Source organism: Eptatretus burgeri, chromosome 14, assembly GCF_056783735.1.
Source record: "Eptatretus burgeri isolate ZD-2024b chromosome 14, Ebu_testis_v1, whole genome shotgun sequence".
Classification (NCBI taxonomy): Eukaryota; Metazoa; Chordata; class Myxini; order Myxiniformes; family Myxinidae; genus Eptatretus; species Eptatretus burgeri.
The window spans coordinates 62,622,938-62,645,179 of NC_140974.1; the positions used below are offsets into that span (position 1 = coordinate 62,622,938).

General features: G+C 47.8%; 1 protein-coding gene across 1 annotated transcript in view; it reads right to left on the reverse strand.

The window, feature by feature from the left end:
* The window catches only part of GARNL3 (GTPase activating Rap/RanGAP domain like 3), an 88,569-nt gene extending 72,068 nt beyond the window's left edge, over window positions 1–16,501 (reverse strand). The window contains exons 1-4 of the mRNA XM_085855156.1: window positions 16,384–16,501; window positions 10,208–10,277; window positions 10,035–10,109; window positions 5,155–5,251 (exon numbers count right to left, since the gene is read on the reverse strand). Coding sequence (XP_085711282.1) covers window positions 5,155–5,251; window positions 10,035–10,109; window positions 10,208–10,277; window positions 16,384–16,424 — 283 coding nt within the window. The 5' untranslated portion in view covers window positions 16,425–16,501. The remainder of the gene's footprint in view (window positions 1–5,154; window positions 5,252–10,034; window positions 10,110–10,207; window positions 10,278–16,383) is intronic.
* Window positions 16,502–22,242: the final 5,741 nt, after the last annotated feature.

Genomic DNA, 22,242 nt, shown 5'->3' on the forward strand with positions numbered 1-22,242 from the left:
TTCACCTGCTCACCCTCCCAAGGTCCAGACTGGTGGCCCACCTGGATCCATTCATCCCCTTATTCTCCCAATTGTGGAAGCACTCCCTGTGTCGATTGTCTCATCCTCCTGACTTCAGTCTTTAAAATGCACTGCCCATCACCAACTCATGTGCTCACCCATGCACATCATGATCTCTTCCACACTCACTCATTCTTTCCCATTCAGTTCCTCTCCAGCCATCACTCAAACTTGATGTTTTTTTTTTAATTGTTAGGTTGACTTCAAAAGAAATTATTTCTAAATACAATTTAATTTGTTGTTTACTTTTATCAAACACAAACAAAAGGCCTGTCATTCACTGGCCAATTATCATCTTACTCACCACAGTAAGCATGAATGTGCTTCATGGAATTCCAGGCATAAACAGCTGTTTTGCGAGGCATTTAAAGCTTTATTTACTATTTACAGGGTAGAAGGCTCATGGAAAACCCGTCGCACAAATCTCACAAGTCGCACACATCCAGGAGACAACGCAGGACTTGACTCGAGACAACCGCAGGATATGACTTTGGGGGAAGCGATGCAACTTCCCCAGGAACTTTGGGTATTGGCAATGGCATCTTGCAACATTGCTTTTCTCTCCACACTCAGCAGGGCAATTCAGGAGAGATTTCCCTCCACATGAGATGCTAACCCACAAGGTTTGGCTGTGCTCTATCCTCTAAATGCTGAATGTCAAGCAAGGAAGCAGCACGTGCCATTTAAAAAAGTGGTACGAGTCGTACGGGGTGTGAACCGTTGACCTCTTAGACTCAGAACAGACAATGACTATACAAGGCCGCTGAGTCTGGTTAAGTGAACATGCCATTTGTCCATAGGCTTGACTCTTCCCTACAGGATTTAACACTCACTGCCAACTGCCACCTCACGTTTTCTACCATTTCCACTACCAAGCTACACAACACCTGTCTAGACCCTGTTCCCAAACTTTTCACAATTCCCTTCACTGTGCCCGAGAACATGCATTTGTTTTCATTGTCCCATGGTTTTCCCATTTGTCCCTATATAATCTTTCACTCCATTGCCCTCTGTAATTCTACTCTTCCATGAGCCTCAATACTTGTATAAAAATAACAAAATGAAAAAAAGAAGTTGCATTTGATCTTTCAAAAGATTGCAACCATGGAACTGTGAAGAGCACATTACATCAAGGTCAGCTCAGGTATGGGAGCATGCGCTGGAGCAGCGCGTCGCTGCGTCCACTTTCCAATGGTACTCCAGGGACCTCCATCTGGCCATCCCCCAGGCAGATGCCTGGTCCAGCCCCATCAATTGAGATGCCGATCAACCTGCTACAACCTGCACGTGGTCAGCCCATTGGCCTCCTCCACTCATAAGGCCCACCTGCTGAGAAAAATCTGGTGAGCAGGATCAGCATCAGGAAAACGAGCCATGTGTCCATAAAGCCACAGCTGATGCTCACAGACGATGCAGGAAACAAATCTCATCTGAGTCACAATCAGTAAATTCTTGTTGGACACAAAGTCTGATCAGCGAGAGCTGATCAACGGAGGTGGTTCACAGTTGATTGGAGGGTCAGCAGTAGGGCTAGTAATGCCTCTCACATCCAACGCAAGAGCTGGTCAGCCTGGTACAGCCACTCAAAGTAACTGCCCCAGCGGAACTTCACTTCAGACTCCTCTGTCAAGAGCTCACCACCCTCTACCCAAGCTACAGTACACCGAAGGATGGGCTTTGACGAACGCAATGCACAAATTCTTCTGCAAGCAGGACGAGAATCATTTGACCACTGGTGATGCTCTACCCCTTCACAGATTCCTCACACATAGGCCTCCTTATCCGCTCTCAGCACATGTACAGTTTTATGTCTCAGCTCCCTGAGCAGCTCTGTCAGGGTCACCGTCCATGCTCCGTCAGGGTCACCGTCCATGCTCCGTCAGGGTCACTGTCCGTGCTCCTTCAGGGTCACCGCCCGTGCTCCGTCAGGGTCACTGTCGGTGCTCCGTCAGGGTCACCGCCTGCGCTCAGTCAGGGTCACCACCCGTGCTCTGTCAGGGTCACCGTCCGTGCTCCGTCAGGGTCACCGTCCGTGCTCCGTCAGGGTCACCGTCCGTGCTCCGTCAGGGTCACCGTCCGTGCTCCATCAGGGTCACCGCACGTGCTCCGTCAGGGTCACCGCCCGTGCTCCGTCAGGGTCACCGCCCGTGCTCCGTCAGGGTCACCGCCCGTGCACTGCCAGGGTCACTGCCCGTGCTCCATCAGGGTCACCGCCCGTGCTCCGTCAGGGTCACCGTCCGTGCTCCGTCAGGATCACCGTCCGTGCTCCGTCAAGATCACCGTCTGTGCTCCATTAGGGTCACCACACGTGCTCCGTCAGGGTCACCGCCCGTGCTCCGTCAGGGTCACCGCCCGTGCTCCGTCAGGGTCACCGCCCGTGCACTGCCAGGGTCACTGTCCATGCTCCATCAGGGTCACCACACGTGCTCCGTCAGGGTCACCATTTGGCAGTCAATGAGAGAAAAAGATGAGACAATTGCTTTCTTTCTGGTTATGATTCTGCGACAATTTAAGATGTGCGAGTCATCCAGTTCTTGAACATCAAAAAAACCTTCAAGCAAGAAGTGCAACTCTCCCTCTCCCCCCTCCCCCCACACCTATGTTTGGTGAATTCAACATTAAATAACAATCCTGTATGAATCAAAAGAAAGAAGTTGACTTTATAATCGAGCTTTGTCATTTATATTTTAACAAAACATTCAAATTGCCTCACTCAAACAGCGTGCATTTGACCTTATTAACCATGGAGAACTTCTCAAAACGATGGTGTTGTTATACAGTCTCAAATCACTCACTGTTATAAAGATGATTATGTGTTAAAATAAATAAATAAATAACCACAACATGTAAAAAAAACTACAAAAAGGGACAAAGTTCGTCCCCACATAAAGCATCTGTGAAAATCTAAATCACAGCAACACAAGAACCATCCGAGCCGCTCGACATCAAGCTTAATTGGAACTCTTCAAAGTCTCGCCATCACCCCTAAAGGAATTGCTCAAAGCAAACAGGACATGGACCAGACACAATCAGCTCATTTACAGTGAACCTGATTAATGTACAGGTGGCAAGAACATATACCTGTTGCGGACGAATGCTTTTGTCATGTACGTGCATGTCATTTCATCGAGCCAACTTGGTGCCCCTTCCCCCCCCGCGCCCCTACCAACTACCAAGATGTGAGGTGTTGCTTCCAAACCAGAGATAGGTTTCGGTCTTCATGATGCCGATAGTCTTGGTGGAATATTCTGGATTTGATCAAATATCTTGAATTACCTTGCTTGGTTAGCCACAACCCTTGTTGGTCACGTCTCTCACCCTCTCACCCCTGAGCCCCAAGTCATCACTCCCCCACCCACCCACCCAGTCTCCGTACGTTTTGTGGTCCAACTATCCTGGTAATGAGAATTGTATTGAGGAAGCGAAAGCTGTGGCATAATTAAAGACTTCGCTGTGACGTGGCATTTTGGCCAAATTAGCGAAGCTGTCATCGTGACAGCAACGCACACACTTCCACATCCAGGCGCTGCGACAGGTACCTCGGGAAGCTTGTCACAAATTGCAATTTATCCCAACCTCAGGTTAATTAAATCGAGAGACAGAAAATTAGGCGGGTTTATAAAGGCCTTGGGATTCAGGCAGACGGCAAAAAAAACAATAGAAAAAAAAAAAACTAGAGTAATTTGACTGCGCGCAGTTGAAGGGTATGCTTCCGCTCTCCCGCACAAACACTTGAGTATTGACATATTTGACCCTTGACCTTTATCATATCTGGCCCAAAATCTAATCAGTTAATTGCCCTCTCTAACTTTACCTTTGTACCAAGTTTGATGAAATTCTGTCCAATATTTCTTGAGTTAAGGCATAAACAGTAAAATTTCAGAGTTTGACCTTGACCTTTGACCCTTGACCTTTATCACATCTGGCCCAAAATCTAATCACTTAATTGCCCTGTCTTACTTTACCTTTTTACCAAGTTTGATGAAATTCTACAATTTGCTTCTTGAGTTATTGCGTAAACGAAAATCAGGACGGGCGGACGGACGGACAACCCGGAAACATAATGCCTCCGGCACCCTTGGTGCGGAGACATCAAAACAATGCAACCTTAAATTCAATAATATAAATATATAAATATATAAATAAACAAGGGTACGATTGCTGCGTTAAAGGTGCCGTGCGGTCACCAGGTGTTTACGTTTGCAACCAGTGTGACCACTCCTTGGCTTTTTTTTCACAAGATCTTGGCTATTCGTTGTTCACCTTGGCGTCTTGGTTTTCTATAGGTTTTCTTGGCGTATAGGTTTTCTATTATCATCGCTTTTCTGAAACCTTGTGAATTCTTGGCTTTTTTCATTGGCTCACCTTGGCATTTATGAAAATGAGGAGTGGTCACACTGTTTGCAACAGGTGTTTACCATGCACCGCAAAGGAATCGTGTCTGCGAAAAGGATCAAAATGACAAATGTGCCCAAAAATGTTTTCACAAACAAGTCGGGGTGATGGACATGGGCCCGGCGATGGAGAGAACAAATTACAAACACCCGATGTTATTGAACGGTGACCGTTGATGAATTATTGAGGGATATCCATCAGAGTCACGTTTCTAATTTAACAGCCATGTCGTTTTTTTTTTAATATCTCCAGTGAATAAGTAATATCAGAGAGAGAGAGAGAGAGAGAGAGAGGGGCAGAGACAGACAGAAAAGGAGGGGGCAGAAAGGAGATGGAGTATGGAAGGGGGTTCAAGGTGTGGGTCAAACAGGAACAATGGCAGGACTGGAGCCGCTAGGACTAGGTGGCCTTTGACCCATCACAGCCCAACGCCCATGATGTCCTCCTTTGGTAAACGGGTTGGAGTGATATGGGGAACAGTGTTTGAGAGGAGCGATTCCAAAGCAGAAAATCAATTTGAACAACAGAAGCAGATTAGTTTCAAATATTTTAACTGAACCCAAAGAACTGCAAGAATAATGGTGTAAAATTGTTTCCTCCTCGAAACAATCGGACCGAGATGCGAATGAATAATAATAATAATAATAATAATAATAATAATAATAATAATAATAATAAATGTGGACAATGTCATCTCACCATTCCCTAAGAAGTACTTGAAGTACCAGCGGGTGTGGCATTCCGGGTTTTCCAGGTGCACGTCCGTGCGTTGCCAAGTTGGCGGAGCTTCTGCTTCCTTCAAAGCACCGTCACCATGTGGGAAACAAACGAAGGCATCATCCCGAGTCAAACGGTATCAATTGTGTCACCGATGGGTCGGTTTCCCGGTCGTGCTGGCGTGCTAGCATAAAAAACAAAGCATCGGTCCATTCGTGGCGAGCGAGTGCCGGAGCACCATCGATGGAGTTGGACATTGTGGAGCTGCTCAGGACAGCAAGTTGGGATTTGTCCGGGGTGTCTGCGATGAGTCGCTTACTCTTTGACAAAAGACACCGTGCGACCTTCATAGTCCACAGACTAATGACAGCGAATGGGACACCGATGTGATTGTCCCATTCGAGTAACGACGCACTGGTTGTTGCAATGTCTCTGCCTGTGAAGCACCAATCAGAGAGTTTATCGTCACAATGCTTGGTGTGTGAGGTATGTAGATATGAGTGTTTTTGATTGGTTGTGTTTTCTGAGCCGACTTGGACTCTAACCTGGACCCGAACCCTAACACTGGAATGCTGGCGGTAGAGACAAATAAGGTTTTGTTTCACTTTCTTTTCAGCATTTGGAATATGTCTTTCAATCGTGACAAATCTCACACTCTCGCTCACCGAAAGGACCGTATCGACTTTCTCAACAATCCTCTTGAGGAAGTTCAGACACTCAAACTCCTGGGTCTCACTATCAGCTATGATCTTTCGGGGGCAAACCGCCTTTGAGACTTGGCCTCCAAAGCCAGCCTCCGACTGGGTATCCTCCGTCGTACAAAGTCCTTCCTTGGAACACCTGAACTCCTATCAACCTACACGATCTTCATCTGCAGATTGACAGAGTGTCTCTGTCTCTGTCTCTGTCTGTCTCTGTCTGTCTCTGTCTGTCTCTGTCTCTGTCTCTGTCTCTCTCGAAACCAAGACCTTCAAGATCATTGGAATAATATACGATGACGCTGAATCTATGGGCCTATTACTGTACACTACCAACACAAACAGGTCGGTGGTCTCTCTCCCTTCGACTGGATCCTTTCTCGTCTTGCACCCTCCGTTCTTTCCATGCTTCCCCCCCCCCCGAAATTTACAGGGAGCACGCGGTAAACCGGCAACCTCCTTCTGATGAACTCTCAAAATTCGTGATCACTGCTCACCTCCATTCATTTGTTCCTCTTTTTCTCACCTGTGGAACCAACTTCCACATTCTCTTCAAGAAAGCTCTTTGTCAGCGTATCAGATCCTCCCCCCCCCACCTCCTCCCTATTCAAACCCACAATCTTTTCTACCCCCATAAACCCCCCTTCCCGACCCCAAGCCCACCTCCTCACAAATTTTCCGTTTTTCTTTCCTGAGAGTTTGCTTCTGTATCCATCTTGTCCACCCCATGCATCCTCCCCTCCCCCTCCCCCCCCCCCATTCTTACCCACATCCCTTATTTGTCCAATTCTCCCTCGATTTTGTCCTTCAAATCTGCCATTTGGTGTCCCCTGCCCGCCCCCCCCCCCACCATACTGCCCCTTTTGGTGTGTTACATGCTGATCTATTCAGTGTTGTAACTCTTCTATGAGCCTTGACATTGTATACAAAAAAGAAGCGGTTGCTGTAAAGTTTAAGACGTTGCAGGTTGCTCAAGTCGTTTGAAAACGAGTGACAGTGAGACCACGATTGCTGTCACGCTTTCTTCAGGATTCACGCAGTGACCCGGGTTGGCAGGGACCGGTGGCTTCACCACTTTGGATCCTCCTTTCTCGACAGAGGGTGGCCTGGCTGTAAGCCCCAACGTCGGGAGATTGTTCTGAAGAAAGCGTCTCTTTAACCCACACAAGTGCACGATTCAAGATCCATTCGTGATCACAGCCCTAACCTGGCTGGGAGGGTGGATGGGGGGGAGGGGTGTAGGGGGTAAAGTGCCTGATGCAGTGGGGTGGCTCGGGTTCAGTCCCACTCAGTTTCACCATCCTCATCATTGCACCATGATGTTTCTGACATGGTTTTACGGTGAGTCGTCCTTCATCGACGGACACTCTCAGGCAAACATTTCCCAGGTTGTTCAGCCATTACCTTCTGATCAGGGAATACAGGTTGCATTTCACCTGTTGGTTCTTTCATCCCAATGTACTCTTTCATTCCATGATCCCAGATTTGCATATTTCACTCATTTGCATATTCCAAGATTTTCATATGAAGTATAAACACAATTACATTGGAAAAAAAAAAACAGAACTCTCAGAATGTTTTACTCAACATCCTTTACACTCCATGGAAGTCGGTGCTAACAGCAATGTTCTCTCGACCTGTTCGAGGACATAAGGAACTTTAAAACACAAGACATAATTATGTCATGTTTCTCTATGGAGGGGAGGGGGAGGGGAGGAGATGATTGGGGGGGGGGAGAGTGTTTGAGTCGTGGGGGTAATTGGAGTGGTGTGTGGGGATATGGTTGGAATGGTGGGAGGAGGGTTGGATTTGAAGGATTGGAATGGTGAGGGGAGAGAGAGCTTGAGTGGTACAGGAGGGTGTCACAATGGTGGGGGGGTGGGTGGAGGGTTGGGGTGGTGGGGGGAGTGTTGGAGTGGTATGGGAGGTGTTGGAGTGGTGGGGGGATGTTGGAGTGGTGGGGGGAGTGTTTGAGTGGTGGGGGAGTATTGGAGTGGTATGGGAGGTGTTGGAGTGGTGGGGGGATGTTGGAGTGGTGGGGGGATGTTGGAGTGGTGGGGGAGTGTTTGAGTGGTGGGGGAGTATTGGAGTGGTGGGGGGAGTATTGGAGTGGTGGGGGGAGTGTTGGAGTTGTGGGGGAGAGTGTTGGAGTGGTACAGGAGGCGTTGGAGTGGTGGGGGGATGTTGGAGTGGTTGGGGGGCAGTGTTTGAGTGGTGGGGGGAGTATTGGAGTGGTGGGTGGGTGTTGGAGTGGTGGGGAGGAGTGTTTGAGTGGTGGGGGAGTATTGGAGTGGTGGGGGAGTATTGGAGTGGTGGGGGGAGTGTTGGAGTTGTGGGGAGAGTGTTGGAGTGGTACGGGAGGCGTTGGAGTGGTGGGGGGATGTTGGAGTGGTTGGGGGGCAGTGTTTGAGTGGTGGGGGGAGTATTGGAGTGGTGGGGGGTGTTGGAGTTGTGGGGGAGAGTGTTGGAGTGGTACGGGAGGCGTTGGAGTGGTGGGGGTGTGTTTGGGGGCGGAGAGTTTTGGAGTGGAGTGGGTGGAGGAGGAGAGTGTCAGAGTGGAGTGGGGAGGATGATTAGAGTGGTGAAGGGGAGGGTTTGGAGTGGTGTGGTGGGGGAGAGTTTTGGAGTGGAGTGGGGGGAGGAGAGTGTTGGAGCGGAGTGGGGAGGAAGATTAGAGTGGTGAAGGGGAGGGGTTGGAGTGGGGGGAGACTGGTGGATCAGTTTGGAGGGAGAGTTTTGGAGAGGGGTGGAGGGAAGGATTAGAGTGTTGAGGGGGAGTGTTGGAGTTGTGGGGGAGAGTGTTTGAGTGGTACAGGAGGGTGTCAGAATGGTGGGGGGTGGAGTGTTGGAGTGGTGGGGGAAGTGTTGGAGTGGTATGGGAGGTGTTGGAATGGTGGGGGGTGTTGGAGTTGTGGGGGAGAGTGTTGGAGTGGAGTGGGGGGAGGAGAGTGTTGGAGAGGTGTGGGGAGGATGATTAGAGTGGTGAAGGAGATGGGTTGGAGTGGGGGGGAGACTGGTGGATCAGTGGGGAGGGAGAGTTTTGGAGAGAGGTGGAGGGAAGGATTAGAGCATTGGGGGGAGTGTTGGAGTTGTGGGGGAGAGTGTTGGAGTGGAGGGAGGGAGAGTGTTGGAGTGGAGGGAGGGAGAGTGTTGGAGTGGAGGGAGGGAGGGTGTGGGAGGGGGGGGAGGGAGAGGGTTGGAGTGGAGGGAGGGAGAGTGTTGGAGTGGAGTGGGGGGGGAGAGTGCTGGAGTGGAGTGGGGAGGATGATTAGAGTGGTGGAGGGAAGTGGTTGGAGTGGGGGGAGACTGGTGGAGTAGTTGGGGGGAGAGTGTTGGAGTGGGGTGGAGGGAAGGATTGGAGTTGTGGGGGAAGACTGGTGGAGTAGTTGGGGGAGAGTGTTGGAGTGGGGTGGAGGGAGAGGGTTGGAGTGGTGGGGGGAGTGTTTGAGTGGAGTGGGGAGCATGATTAGAGTGGTGGAGGGAAGGGGTTGGAGTGGGGGGGGAGACTGGTGGAGTAGTTGGGGGGAGAGTTGGAGTGGGGTGGAGGGAAGGATTGGAGTGGTGGAGGGAGAGGGTTGGAGTAGGGAGGACATGTGGTTGGTTGATAACACCAAAATAGTTCTTGGAAGGAAATCCTTATAAAGCAAGAATATCTGATTGAGATTCCAACAGAACAACACTTGAAATGATCATAACATGGTTTATGAGTTAAACCCTTGAAATGGACACAGGTAGAGTTTTGTTTCCAGAGCCTGTGATCCTCTTCTGTTCCTATTGTCCATGTTACCATAAATTAGACAGAATGAGGTTTCGTTTCCAACAATGGCTTGGTAGTTTGTACCGATGACGTCATGTGCTCTGTGACATCTGATACAGGAAGCACCTGCTTGCAGTTCAAGGGTCAAGGCCAGCTCTTCCATGAGCCTTGATCTTTGTGTAAAAAGTACCTTCGAGGAGGTCCACCTGAACAGGAAAACAGTCGGAGTCATGCGGCCTAGCTCGGATGCCATCACTCCAGCACAATGGCTCATTAAATGAAATGGCGGCACAGTGGAAATGACCTACAAGGTGTTAGGGAAGGCCTCATTCGTTCTTCCTTTAGACGTCCAACAAAGATATGGAGCACAGTAAAGAATGTGGAGGTTGCTTGACCGAGACACTTACCGCATCGTCCGCCCCATTCTCCACGCGAAAACGACCCGCTCGCTGGATCGCACCATCGGCCGCGCTGGAGATGAGCTGGAAACGACACGACAGGAAATTGTTCAGTCTGTGTGTGGTTTTTATCACAAAAGTTGAACACGACATCACTCCGCAGGAGTAAAAAAAAAACTCACCAACTCCACGGAACCATAATGCTTGCGACTGAACACTCCGCGCCGGCAGCCCAAGTCTTCCGAAGCAGACCTGAGGAGATAAAAATAATGGGGGGTTTTTTCAAACATCTTCTCCTTTACAATGCAAAATGTCCTGGGAGATACTCGTGCAGAAATTGTGGCCAGGACAAGTAGGTCTGTTTTCTCTCATCTCAATCCATCTATTCCCCCAATAACCAATTTCCCACCGGCCCGGTTAATTGCGGAAATCTAGCGCGGGTCTTCGAAATCTAGCGCGGGTCTTCGAAATCTAGCGCGGGTCTTCGAAGAGCCACTCTTCAGACAGAGGACGGGTGTGCATCGTTGCTTTGCCACTTCAAGTATGGAAACAATTACCAATTACAGGGAACTCACTCCTCATTTTCATAAATGCCAAGGTGAGCCAATGAAAAAAAAAGAGCCAAGGAGTGGTCACACTGGTCCGACTGCCTGTTGGAGTGGGCAAGTGCAAAACGACGATGGAAAAAAAGATGAAAAAATTGAAGTCGACTCATTGACTCCTGGTAGTACTGGTACTGCTGAGCACTTGCCAACTCCACGTCCTCGGTGTCTCAGGCTCAAAGACCATCAATATCACCTTAAATTCATGGGAGAAGAACTAAAATACTCATAGGGGGTGGAGAGCAACAGAAGTGCAATTGGCATAGATAAGTGCAGGTCTGAATGAAGAAAAAAACTGCAATTGAAACAGATTGCTGAGTCACCAACGGTGGAACAACTGCTCGTCTGCAGCTCGTGCCAGTCCGATCGATGATGTTCCATTTAGTTTGTGCCAATTTGATTTGGTAAAGAGCTATTAAGCACAGTGTAATAACAGACGAGGCACCGTATTCTCACTGCACTCGACTCAACCCTCTCCGCAACCCCTCCCAACTCCCGCCAATCAGACCAAACCCTCATAATGTCTTTTTGGTTGATTTAATGCCCCCCTGTCATATGGTCCTCCGCACTTAATTAACGACTCTCCGAACTCTTTTCCTTCTCTCCTCTCATGACATAATAGTAGTTCAAGTGTCATCATCAAAGATCGAGTAACGACATCCCCCTTGTAGATCCCATAAATTGAGGGCAAAAAATTAAATATTTAACAAAAAAAAAAAAAACAGGGATGTGTATCGTACAGACGTACATCATACATACCTGGCAGGATAGTATACAGGTATGCATACTCGCCTCTGATCTGTCTCGCCTGGGTTTGAGTCCTGACTGTGCTGTAAACTGTCATGCTGGTGTGTCACGGGCATGGCGAGGCATCAATGTGCATGTCATCCATCAGATGGACGTTAAATGGAAGGTCCCGTCTGCTAGCATGAGTGAATGGATGTTAAAGATCTCACAATGTTGGTCACATAGAGAGGGAGGGCAATCACCAGGACCCCGACACAGATTCCTGCCAGGAGTGTGAGTCGCAGGTTGCCCATGCCTGTACGAGATTCTAAACGGAGTATGGATGAAGGCGGAAAAAATGCAAATGGCACCTTCTGTCATCGAGTTGTTAAGCCGGGAGCAACAATTCCAATTTATTGCCACATCTCATGCAATTTAAATGCTCTAATGGTGGCGAGATGCTCCGTTTGAAACTATTTGCTCGATATATGGAAGTTTTTGATGCCGAGGGTCTGTAATCAAGAATTGTATCGGTGTCAAAAGCCAGTGACCAATATTGTAAATTAATAGTGAGATGTAGCAGAAATAGCACCACCTTTGGTGATAGCCAGTATTACAAATCATCTTCCTTTATCTAATCTTATCTCAAAAATAAATGTCATTTTTCTGTCTGTCTGTCCGTCTGTCTGTCTGTGTGTAACACCAATCACGCCAAAACTACTGGGCCAATTGCCACCAAACTTGACACGTGGACCAAGTTCGACCTTGTGGTGAACATGGGCTACTTGGTTTCATCTGGAGTCATGGGGATGCAGGAGGGAAGGTCAACAAAAATTCTCTATGTAAATGTGTATGGTGGACTGCCACCCGGTTGTGGTGGCAGAGGGTATTACAAATCAGCTGTGGAGATAACTTACATTTTTGCATTGTACACGTCCCCAGAGAGTGGGAAGCCCCAAAGCCAACCTCCACTAATCAGGGGAGGCAGGGGAATTGGGGGGGGTGGGGGTGGAGTGGGAAAAGACAGGGGAGAGGTGGGATGGGGAGGGGAAGGCATGGGAGGATTGAGGGGAAGGGGTGGGTGGTGGGACCTGGTGTTGCCTGGTAGTGCCAGGCAACCCTGCAAGTTCATAATATAATGGAACCTTCTGGAAATTATGATATGGAGTATGATATGTTGTGATCAATAAAATATCTTCAAAAAATTACCAAAATTACAAAATGCATTTCCCAGACTGTGTCACAGCACCAAAGGTGGGCCGAGAAGGGCACTCGTGGTCATCTATTGCTTTTGCCCTGATAAAACTATCTATCTATAATGGAGCAGTGGAGATACTGCAATATAAAGGGAGTGTACGCGTGTGTGTGGGGGGGGAAGGGGTGGGGGGTTGGGGGGTCCACACAAAGGATTGGTCAAGATCGTTATTCTTTCCATTGTATGTAATTTGACTTCAATCGTTATTTGTTTTTTTTTGCAAATATATATATATATATATATATATATATATATATATATATATATATATATATATATATATATATATATATATATATATATATATATATAGGCAATGTTTCGATATGCCTGGTGTTGGCTTAATGGTTAAGGTAGTGGGCTTGGGATCCTAGGGTCCTGAGTTCAAATCCCGCTCAGCTGTTGAATTAACACCAGGTGGGGTTGACTCTGCCTGTCATCCTTCCGAGGTTGGCAAAATGAGTGCCAGCATGCTGGTATACTGTGTCGGAGTGGCGACCCGTCCAGGATTGTTCCCAATAGCCAAGGAGACTGCTTCGGCGGCACCAACGCTCTGCACAGAGTATGGTCCTAATGGATGGAATGTTTCGATTAGGACTGTGTCCAATGACGATCGGTGGAGTGCTTATCACACTCCTTATGTTTCGATTTTACTGCCGATCACATCACGTGCCTTCTGGTTGAATGGTTTGCATTCGCAGAACAATTGTCTGAGTGGCAGACAGATGGTTGTTCTGTGCGGATTATGCGGTTTTACCGAATGAGACGTAATCCGCGGCGATGCTCACCATAACAGTCAGGAGGTGCATCTGATATATACACGTATATATAAACAGTGTATGTTGTTGTTTTTTTTTTCAATGCTATTTGGTTCTTTCTTTTTTTCATTTCATGTGACTTGACTCAACTCGACTTTGATTTTCATATGTTTTTTTTCCCCCTTGTTCAGCAATCTGAGGTTTCTTGGTATTTAAAAAGCAGTAACAAAATATAATGTACTGTCATCATTATTATTATCCCCCCCCCCCCGGAGGGAGGGAGTGGGATATTGTAATCGTCCGGTTTGTTTGTTTGTCTGTCTGTTAGCAACTTTACGGCAAAACGGCTTTAGCAAACATGATCAAATTTAATCCACAGGTGGGCAATGAACCTTGGACGACCCCATTAACTTTTGGCTCCAATTGGATCAAAGGTCAAGGTCAAGGTCACGAAAAGATCAAAATCGTTTTTCGCTCATAACTTCGTCAAAAATGATCTGATTTACTTCAAACTAAGCTTATAGTGAACCTTATTGTATTTGTCACTTATAATCCTACCCATTCCTACAGTGAAAATGCATATTTGTGAAGATCCGTAGGGTCCGAAGACTTTATGCCTTAAATGGGCGGGATTTGTTGTGCCTGGCACCACTTATTATTATTATTATTATTATTATTATTATTATTATTATTATTATTATTATTATTATTACTCCCTCAGGCGGTGGGCAGGAATGCCACTCGTACAATACTTGTAATTGTTGTGTTCAGTTCAATCAGCATTATACTAACACCTGAGGATAAACCAGAACAGATTTCACACAACATGGGCAGTTCGCGACGATGTGTAAATTCCGTGACTAATTAAACAATATTGGTTTGATAGATGAGCGGTGTGTCTCCATCCAATAAGTGGGAGGTCATTTATGACGTACTAAGTAAAATGGCTGATTCTTTAACCCACCTCCCCCCCCCATCCCCCTTTCATTTTTCCGACAAATCATGGAATCCTCCTCTCCTCCCTCCCCTTCTATCACATCTTCCTTTCTCACTTTCTCACATCACCCCACCCCACATTTCCTTCTCAGTTAACCATCGCTCCTTCTGCCCATCGGTATGCAATGACTAGATTGCCACAAGTACCCCATGTTCCCCCCAATATGTAATATTACAACATTCCAAAAAACGATTACTAAGCACATCACAGAACATGAGGTCATCTCCAGTATCCTGAACCATTAAGAGGTGCAGCTCTTCTTAAGATCCACCTCCTTTCATGCGGTAAACAGAATGAAACCACCTGATCTCGAGACCGGAACTCAGGGGGTCAATGGACCGGAATGTTGTAATCATTCCTCGCTCGAGCTCGATGTGCAGATATTATTCCATTTTGCTCAAAACGTTTTTGACATGACATTGTATCTACATCGTTGCATGGCCTGTGCACGTCACGACGATCCCTAGAATCAATCATCATGGTTTATTCATATACAGCCTGTGGCTGCTTGGTTGCATCATTTTCTGAGGGCGCAGCTGCGCTGCTGATACAGTGCCCCCCGTTAGCAGCAAGTTGGTAGTCGTTTTGCTGACCTCGGAAGGATGACGGGCTGAGTCAACCCACCTGGTGTTCATTCAATGAAACGACAGGACCTTGACATCAAGACCGTAGGATCTTAAGCCAGCTCCCTTTTAAACCGTTAAGCCAACACCGGGCTTAATCACCATGGTGATGCTGCGTCTATATTCACCATTGTCTATATTCACGATTGTCTCCGTTTCCATGCCAACAGGACCGTTTGAATCATATTCACGGGGTCTGTGGATACCGACCACACCGATTGATTATTGTGGAACGGATAGGCACGGGGAGAGGCACTGCCATTCCCTTTGCGAAGTGACAGAAACCCAAGTGTTTATCTCTGACAAGTTATTACAAGGCAATCTCTCAGGGTGGGGTTTGACTGGAGATGGTGGGGCGGACGTGGGGTCGGGTCACGTGACCGTGCTAAACTAGTTGCCAAAAATTATGCTCTCGGCTCGACTCCGCTGACAGTGAAGTTCTTCCTTTCACGAGAAGCGCAGCACGGATCCTGGAACCTGCTCCTATTATGATCACGTGATTGGCATTTCTAAAGAGTTCACCTGTTCTCATCAGATGTGATGGAACCACAAGCAGCTTAACCCGTCTCGCCCGTAGCGAGTCGGGCAGCGATGTGTCGCACCTTGAATGGAGACCCCACGTTGCTGTAAAATCTTCCAGTGAGGTGGGAATGTTTACATCGTCAGGTAAGAAACATAACACGTAAACATCACGTGGGTAACACTAAAAATATATATATTAAAAATCCCAATATTCGTGCACCATCCACGGTGGGGGTGCTTCGCATTGGCCAGGATGGGAGGGGGTGGGTGGTAGGTAGTGGGGGGGGAAGGGGGGTTACGATACACAAATGGGTGATGTATGATCTCCAAAGGGACCACCAGGAGACGCCGAGATGCGCTCTCGATGCGGCAACGCCGCGAAAATCGACTTTTTGTCCGAATGAAGCAGCAATGGAGCAAAAACAATCGCAGGCAATGGGTTATTAAGGGAGGTTCGACAGAGGAGGAGGAGGAAGAGGAGGAGGAGGAAGAGGAGGAGGAGGGAGCATGAGGATGAATGGGAGAGCCGGTGCAGGGGTGGTTTTGGGTCGTGGGAATCGAGTGCGACGGGACGATCGCATCGGGGTTGCATGCAATCATGGGAATAGAGTGCGACGGGACGATCGCATCGGGGTTGCATGCAATCATGGGAATAGAGTGCGACGGGACGATCGCATCGGGGTTGCATGCAATCGTGGGAATCGAGTGCGACGGGAGGATCGCATCGGGGTTGCATGCAATCGTGGGAATCGCAAAAGGCGCTGCCAGGAAGAGAGATCATGGTGGCGACGGAGGACCAGATGGGAGCAGGGAGGGGTAGATCTCAGATCAAGGTATACATTTATATATTGAGAGAAGAGCAAGCCTGTCCTTACCGTTGGGAGAGGGTGCAACATTTGCTCTCGCTCGAGCTCATGTCTCGTGCTCCTCACGTGCCCCCTCCGGCTCTGCGAGTCGGTTAAATAGCAGGCTGGGGTGGGGATTGGATGGGAGGGGCGAGTTTGGAGGTGGGGATCATGGGTGTGCGTGATGTTTGGGCCCGAGATAAATGCTGGACGTGTATCCACCATACCACCACACCCATCGGAACCCTTCCCTCGCTGAAAATGGACCCCCCCCCAATCAACCGATACCTCTTTGGTTGCCCAAGTGGTATTGTGGTGCAACGCAATAATAAATAAATAAATAAATATGTGATCACAGGAGGGTTTGACCTTTCATCCTGACACATCAGCCTTCTGGTGCAGTTCCTGGAGCTTATTGCAATTCTGATCACTGGGTTCGAACCTGACCGCTTCATCGTTCAACTCCAACAACCACATCGCAGATGGTCCTGTAGGATTTCTCCTGAATGTACAAATATTCCCATGGAACTCTGAAAACGCCACTGAGCAATCCTTATCAAACAGTTTCTTTCCTTCTGTCGTTTCCTTCCCTTTTTTTTGGGGGGGGGGGGTAGAGGGGTTGGGGGTGGGAAGAGGAATTAAAAACAGCACGTGCAAACCCAAGTTGTCCTTTCAAGGCGTCCAGTATTGATCACTTTAAAAAGCCAATTACCCTCAATATAAGGTCAAAGTGCATGGTACAGGCTGACCTGCTCTAGCGGGAAGAGGAGGGAGGAAGAGGGGAAGGAGGAGAGGGAGGAGGTCACACAAAGATGGTTTAATATTCTCGCTGGAATTATTGGTTGAAAAATTTGTAAAATAACATCGCCCTCTAGTGACGAAGATTTCGGTCCACGTCATCCTGATCGATTTACCTACAAATCTTGGGTTTGAGCGTTGCTTGGACACGCCATGTCCGTGCAAGCGAAAACACCTGTAAATGGGGGGGGGGGGTGCAGTCACGTGATGCCATGTCATCCATTGCCTAATGTCCCGAGGTGTGGTCAAAAAGTTTCTCCCCCAACAGGGAACAAATGGTCTCACGCCAGAGGAACTCGGTATCCAGACCATTCGTCCTTCTCCACAGTGACCAGTCAATTACATCCCACCAAAGGTGGGTCACCTGTGCGTGCACCTGATATTGTCGCATTTTGCTCTGAAACGTCTTGATAAGGGAATCGTTGTTGATCTTCTTTATACAAAAGACTGGAGTTTGACTTGAGGGGTTAAGGAGGTTGCCTTAAGATGTTAGGGGTCTTGAGGGGTCTCGAGTTCGAGCACAGGTGAGCTTGACTCAGCCTGTCATGTTTCTGAGGTCGGTGAAATGAGTACCAGTGTACGTATTGGTCATCGAGGACATCAGCGGAACAGCCACGTCCCCAGAAAATGATGCAACCAGAAGCCACAGGCAGCACATGGTGGCTCGCTTCTTCATGGTTGGTGGAAGTCTCTGCCGAATTGGAGTCAGAGATCTGAACACAAAACCAACAGGTAACATTTTAACCTGTGTTGACCAATCCCCTCCTCTTTGTCCAAGATGAGAAGTTTTGATAACATTTCAAAACTTCCTGCGGAATTCCCACAAGACAGTGCAGGCAGACGTACGACACGTATATTTGAGCTGCACAGTCCAGGTTCGATTCCCAACCAAGCTGTACACCGTCGGATTCTCCTCTGCAATGGCATCAAAATCCGCAGTCTCCATGATGCCCGTTAAGCCGGGTGTCCCGGGTGCTGGAATTAGTTTGTGCACATGAAACACCCCACGGTGTCTTTCGACGGAAGAAGAGGCAAGTTATCACCGGCACTCCAAACAAAGTACAATTTCCTACCATAACAAACAAGAGTACTGCATCATGTTGTTGGGATAATCAACACTCACGTGATCGAGTAGTGGCATTGTAACTCCAACCCTTCCAGGGTCGAGGGGTGGGATCAACACCTCATGATACACACCTTCCATAATCCCTGATGAAGGCCAAGTGGCTGAAACATTGTACTATGAGTGCTCATCTTCTATAATAATAAATGTGTGTGTGTGTGTGTGTGTGTGTGTGTGTGTGTGTGTGTGTGTGTGTGTGTGTGTGTGTATGTGTGTGTGTGTGTGTGTGTGTCCTCCATAACTCCAAAACCATAAAACCTAGCAGCCTGAAACTTTGCATGCAATCAAAGAAAGCTCCAAGGAAGTGCAAGAATGAAAATTGGGTGTTTGAGTTAATTAAAACACTCCTTTTAAAGATAATTAACGGCCTTATTTAATTATATCCTTCATCGGGTGAATCCTCAGACACCTCGGTGTCCCTCGATGGTGTCTTAATGCATCATTATTTTGGCCTGCTCGACAATGCCTTGACTTGGAACTGGCCGCAACAATTTCTTCACGATAAAGTTGTTGTTTTCACCTTCCTCACTCATATTATCGAATGCCTGTTCATCATAGCTAAGAATCGCTGGGTACATTGCAATGCTTATACACACCCAGAGATGTCAGCGTTTATGGCTTTATTTAATTTCCGTACATGCCATAACCTCGAGAATCTCTTAAACTAAGCCGAATTACAAAATTTAAACTCCAGAATTGAAGTTAGCAGCAGTTTCTCATTTCCCATTTCATTGAAGTGCTTCCATAAGTGCTTAAGTCACTTGGCGAGCATTCTACAACACTTGCACTGTCACTGAATACTGTATATCGATCGACTTGAACAAAGTTCAGGGGCCACTCGCCTGCATTTGGCCCCACATCGTTCTGCGGTGAATCGGGCGTTGGCTGGCTCACTGAAAATGTGCAATTTCATTTCAGACCACGTTTCACCTTTTTGTAAGATACACGTTCATTAGATGACCCGTCCCTTCGGCATCGATAGATACATATAAAACAAAAAAAAGTTTCTTTAAACGTTTTGTGGAGTGCTTGGTGACGCCACTTGGCACGCGCTCTTCAGGCTTCGATAGCAATCCTGCGGTTTGATACTGGAGTTAAGAAGGAAAAATAAATTCGATGATTACAATGAGTAAATTAGAAAGTCACTCGGTAGAGCGCATACCTCCGCCAGGCTGATTAGTTTACGTTTTGTATCCCACTTAGAAGTCAGATCTGGATTCAGACCTGAACCAAAATCTAATCAGCTTGTGCTTGTTACCTAACCAACTGTTCACAGACAGACAGACAGAGGTGAAAACATAACCTCTGTCTACCTTCTGTGGGCGGATGTAAAAATTGTTCAGTTACAAAGCAATGAATCGCCCCATCGTGGAATAATAGCCGAGAGGTAAGTATGCTCGCTCTAAGCTCTCCAGCCACGGTTTGAATCCCGACCCAGCTATAAACTGTCTTCCTGGTGTTTCACAGACAGGGCGATTCATCAATGTGTGTGCCGTCTCTCGTATGGACACTAAACTGAGCGTCACCTCTGCAAGAATCCATCCCCCCCTCCTCTCTTTCTGTCTCTCTCTCACATTCCCCCTCATACACCACCCCTCCCCCTGATAAGGACTGACGGTTTAATTTTGAATTTAAAATGGCTTCCACAGAGTGCAGTAAACAGGAATCAGAATCGGAGTGCAAAGGTCGCTGCACGTGTGAGCATACATGCAGACAGGCCTTTGCCAAGTAGATCGTGTGGGTCTTAAATGCTCCCGCCTGGTTTTATATTGAACATGGTGGTTAAAAAGAAAATGTTGCCGTTTGGGCATGTTTTATTTCCTTTCCCTCTCCTTCTCCTCACACTTACCTCCTCCCAAACCCCCTCCCCTCTTCACCCCCATGGACACGATCCCTGGGCGGTCTCCGCCCGCTGCATTAACATACCCCATTTTGTTCAATCTTGTACCAACCAAAATCGAAGCTATTTTTCCTTGTGACACACCCTGTTTCATCAGAATCTGTCCATAACTTCTTGAGATATCCTGCGATATGTCGCAGGCCCCGTCTTGGCCCCGTCTCTCAATGGTGAAAAATCACTTCAAAAATTCTGGCATCCAGATCCGGATTCGGATCTTCACCAAAATCGTATCATTTCGTTGGTGTTACATACCCAAGCTCTCAACCAAATTTGGTTCAAATCAGTCAACAACCTTCTGAGATATTTTGTTCACAAACAAACAAACAAAGTAACAAAGACAGACAGACGGGGCAAAAACATCACCTCCATCCATCTTCGGTAGCGAAAGTAATAATTGCAACATGGGGAATTCAGGTCAGATCAGGTATGGGAGCATGCACCAGAGAAGTGCATCACTTCGTACACTTTCCGCCGGTACTCCAGGGGTCTCCACCTGGCCATCCCCCAGGCAGATAGATGCCTGGCCCATCCCAATCTCCTTGAGATGCTGATCAACCTGCTGCTACCACGAGGCACATGGTCGGCCCATTGGCCTCCTCCACTCACAAGGCTCCCTCGCTGAGAAAATCTGGTGAGTAGGATCAGCGTCAGGAAAACGAGCCACATGTCCATACAGCTGCAGCTGACGCTCAGGGACGATGTAGTTAACAAATCTCATTTGAGTCTCTCTCAGCAACCGTCCGTTGGACACAAAGTCTGACCAGTGATAGCCAAGGATTCTCCAAAGAGACCTGGTACCAAAGGAATTAAAGCACCATCTCAGATCCTTGGTTAGAGTCCAAGTCTCATATCCATAGAGCAAGACTGGAAGCACCAAGGACCAGAAGACTCGGACTTTCTTCCTCCAGCACAACTAAAGGCAGCACCACACCCCATGATCCAGTGAATCCATGACTCCCCAGACTCGACCCAGACGTCTGTTGACTTCTGGCACACAGCCAGCAGAGACATGAATATCACTGCCAAGGTAAGTCAATATCTCCGTGACCTCAACATCCTCGCTACAAACAGGTACAGACAGGACAGCAGCATCCAAGATGTCATTGAAAGCCTGGATCTTAGTTTTGACCCAAGAAACCCGTAATCCCAGTGGCTGCGACTCCTCATTCAGCACCTCAAGGGCCCCCAAAAGAATATCCAGTGTCTCCGTTAAGATCACTGCATCATCTGCGAAATCGAGGTCAGAGATCATGACATTCCCAAATGATGCACCACAGCTCGATCCCTCTGACATCCTCCCCATAATCCAGTCCATACAAGTTCTGAAAAGTGTGGGGGCCAGTACACACCCCTGACGAACTCCAGTAACAACTGGAAATAAGTCAGAGATGGTACCACCACATCTCACAGCACTCTCAATACCAGAGTATAGTTCAGACAACAAATTGATCAGTTTTGGTGGCACCCCACGAAGACCAAGAATCCTCCAGAGGGCATCCCCATTCACTGAATTGAACACTTTACAGAAATCAACATAGGCTGGAGGTGGCCCCTGCCAAAACTCCCATTTACGTTCAGTGAGGACCCGAAGAGCAAGGATACGGTCAATCGTTGACCTCTTTGGTGTAAAGCCTGACTACTCTGGACGCTGGTGCTCAAGCAGGCGGTGGCGAACCCCATCAATAATTATCCGAACAAAGACCTTGCCTGGCACTGAAAATAGTCACCCCTTGGTAGTTGTTGCAGTCTTGGCGATCACCCTTATTTTCCAGAGAGGGACAACAAGGCCCCTTTTCCAGTCAGTTGGAATGATGCCTGTGTTCCAGGCAGAGCACAAAACTGCATGCAACGACACGAGTGCAGCATTTCCACCAGCCTTGAGAAGTTCAGCATGGATGCCATAGATCCCTGGAGCTTTACCCCATTTCAACCGGTTCACCGCAGCCTGTGTTTCCACAAGCGAAGGTGGACCACAATTGATTGGAGGGTCAGCAACAGGGATTGTAACACCCCTGACATCCAATTCGACAGTGGGTGGAGGATAAATACAGGAACACAAGGTTATCTT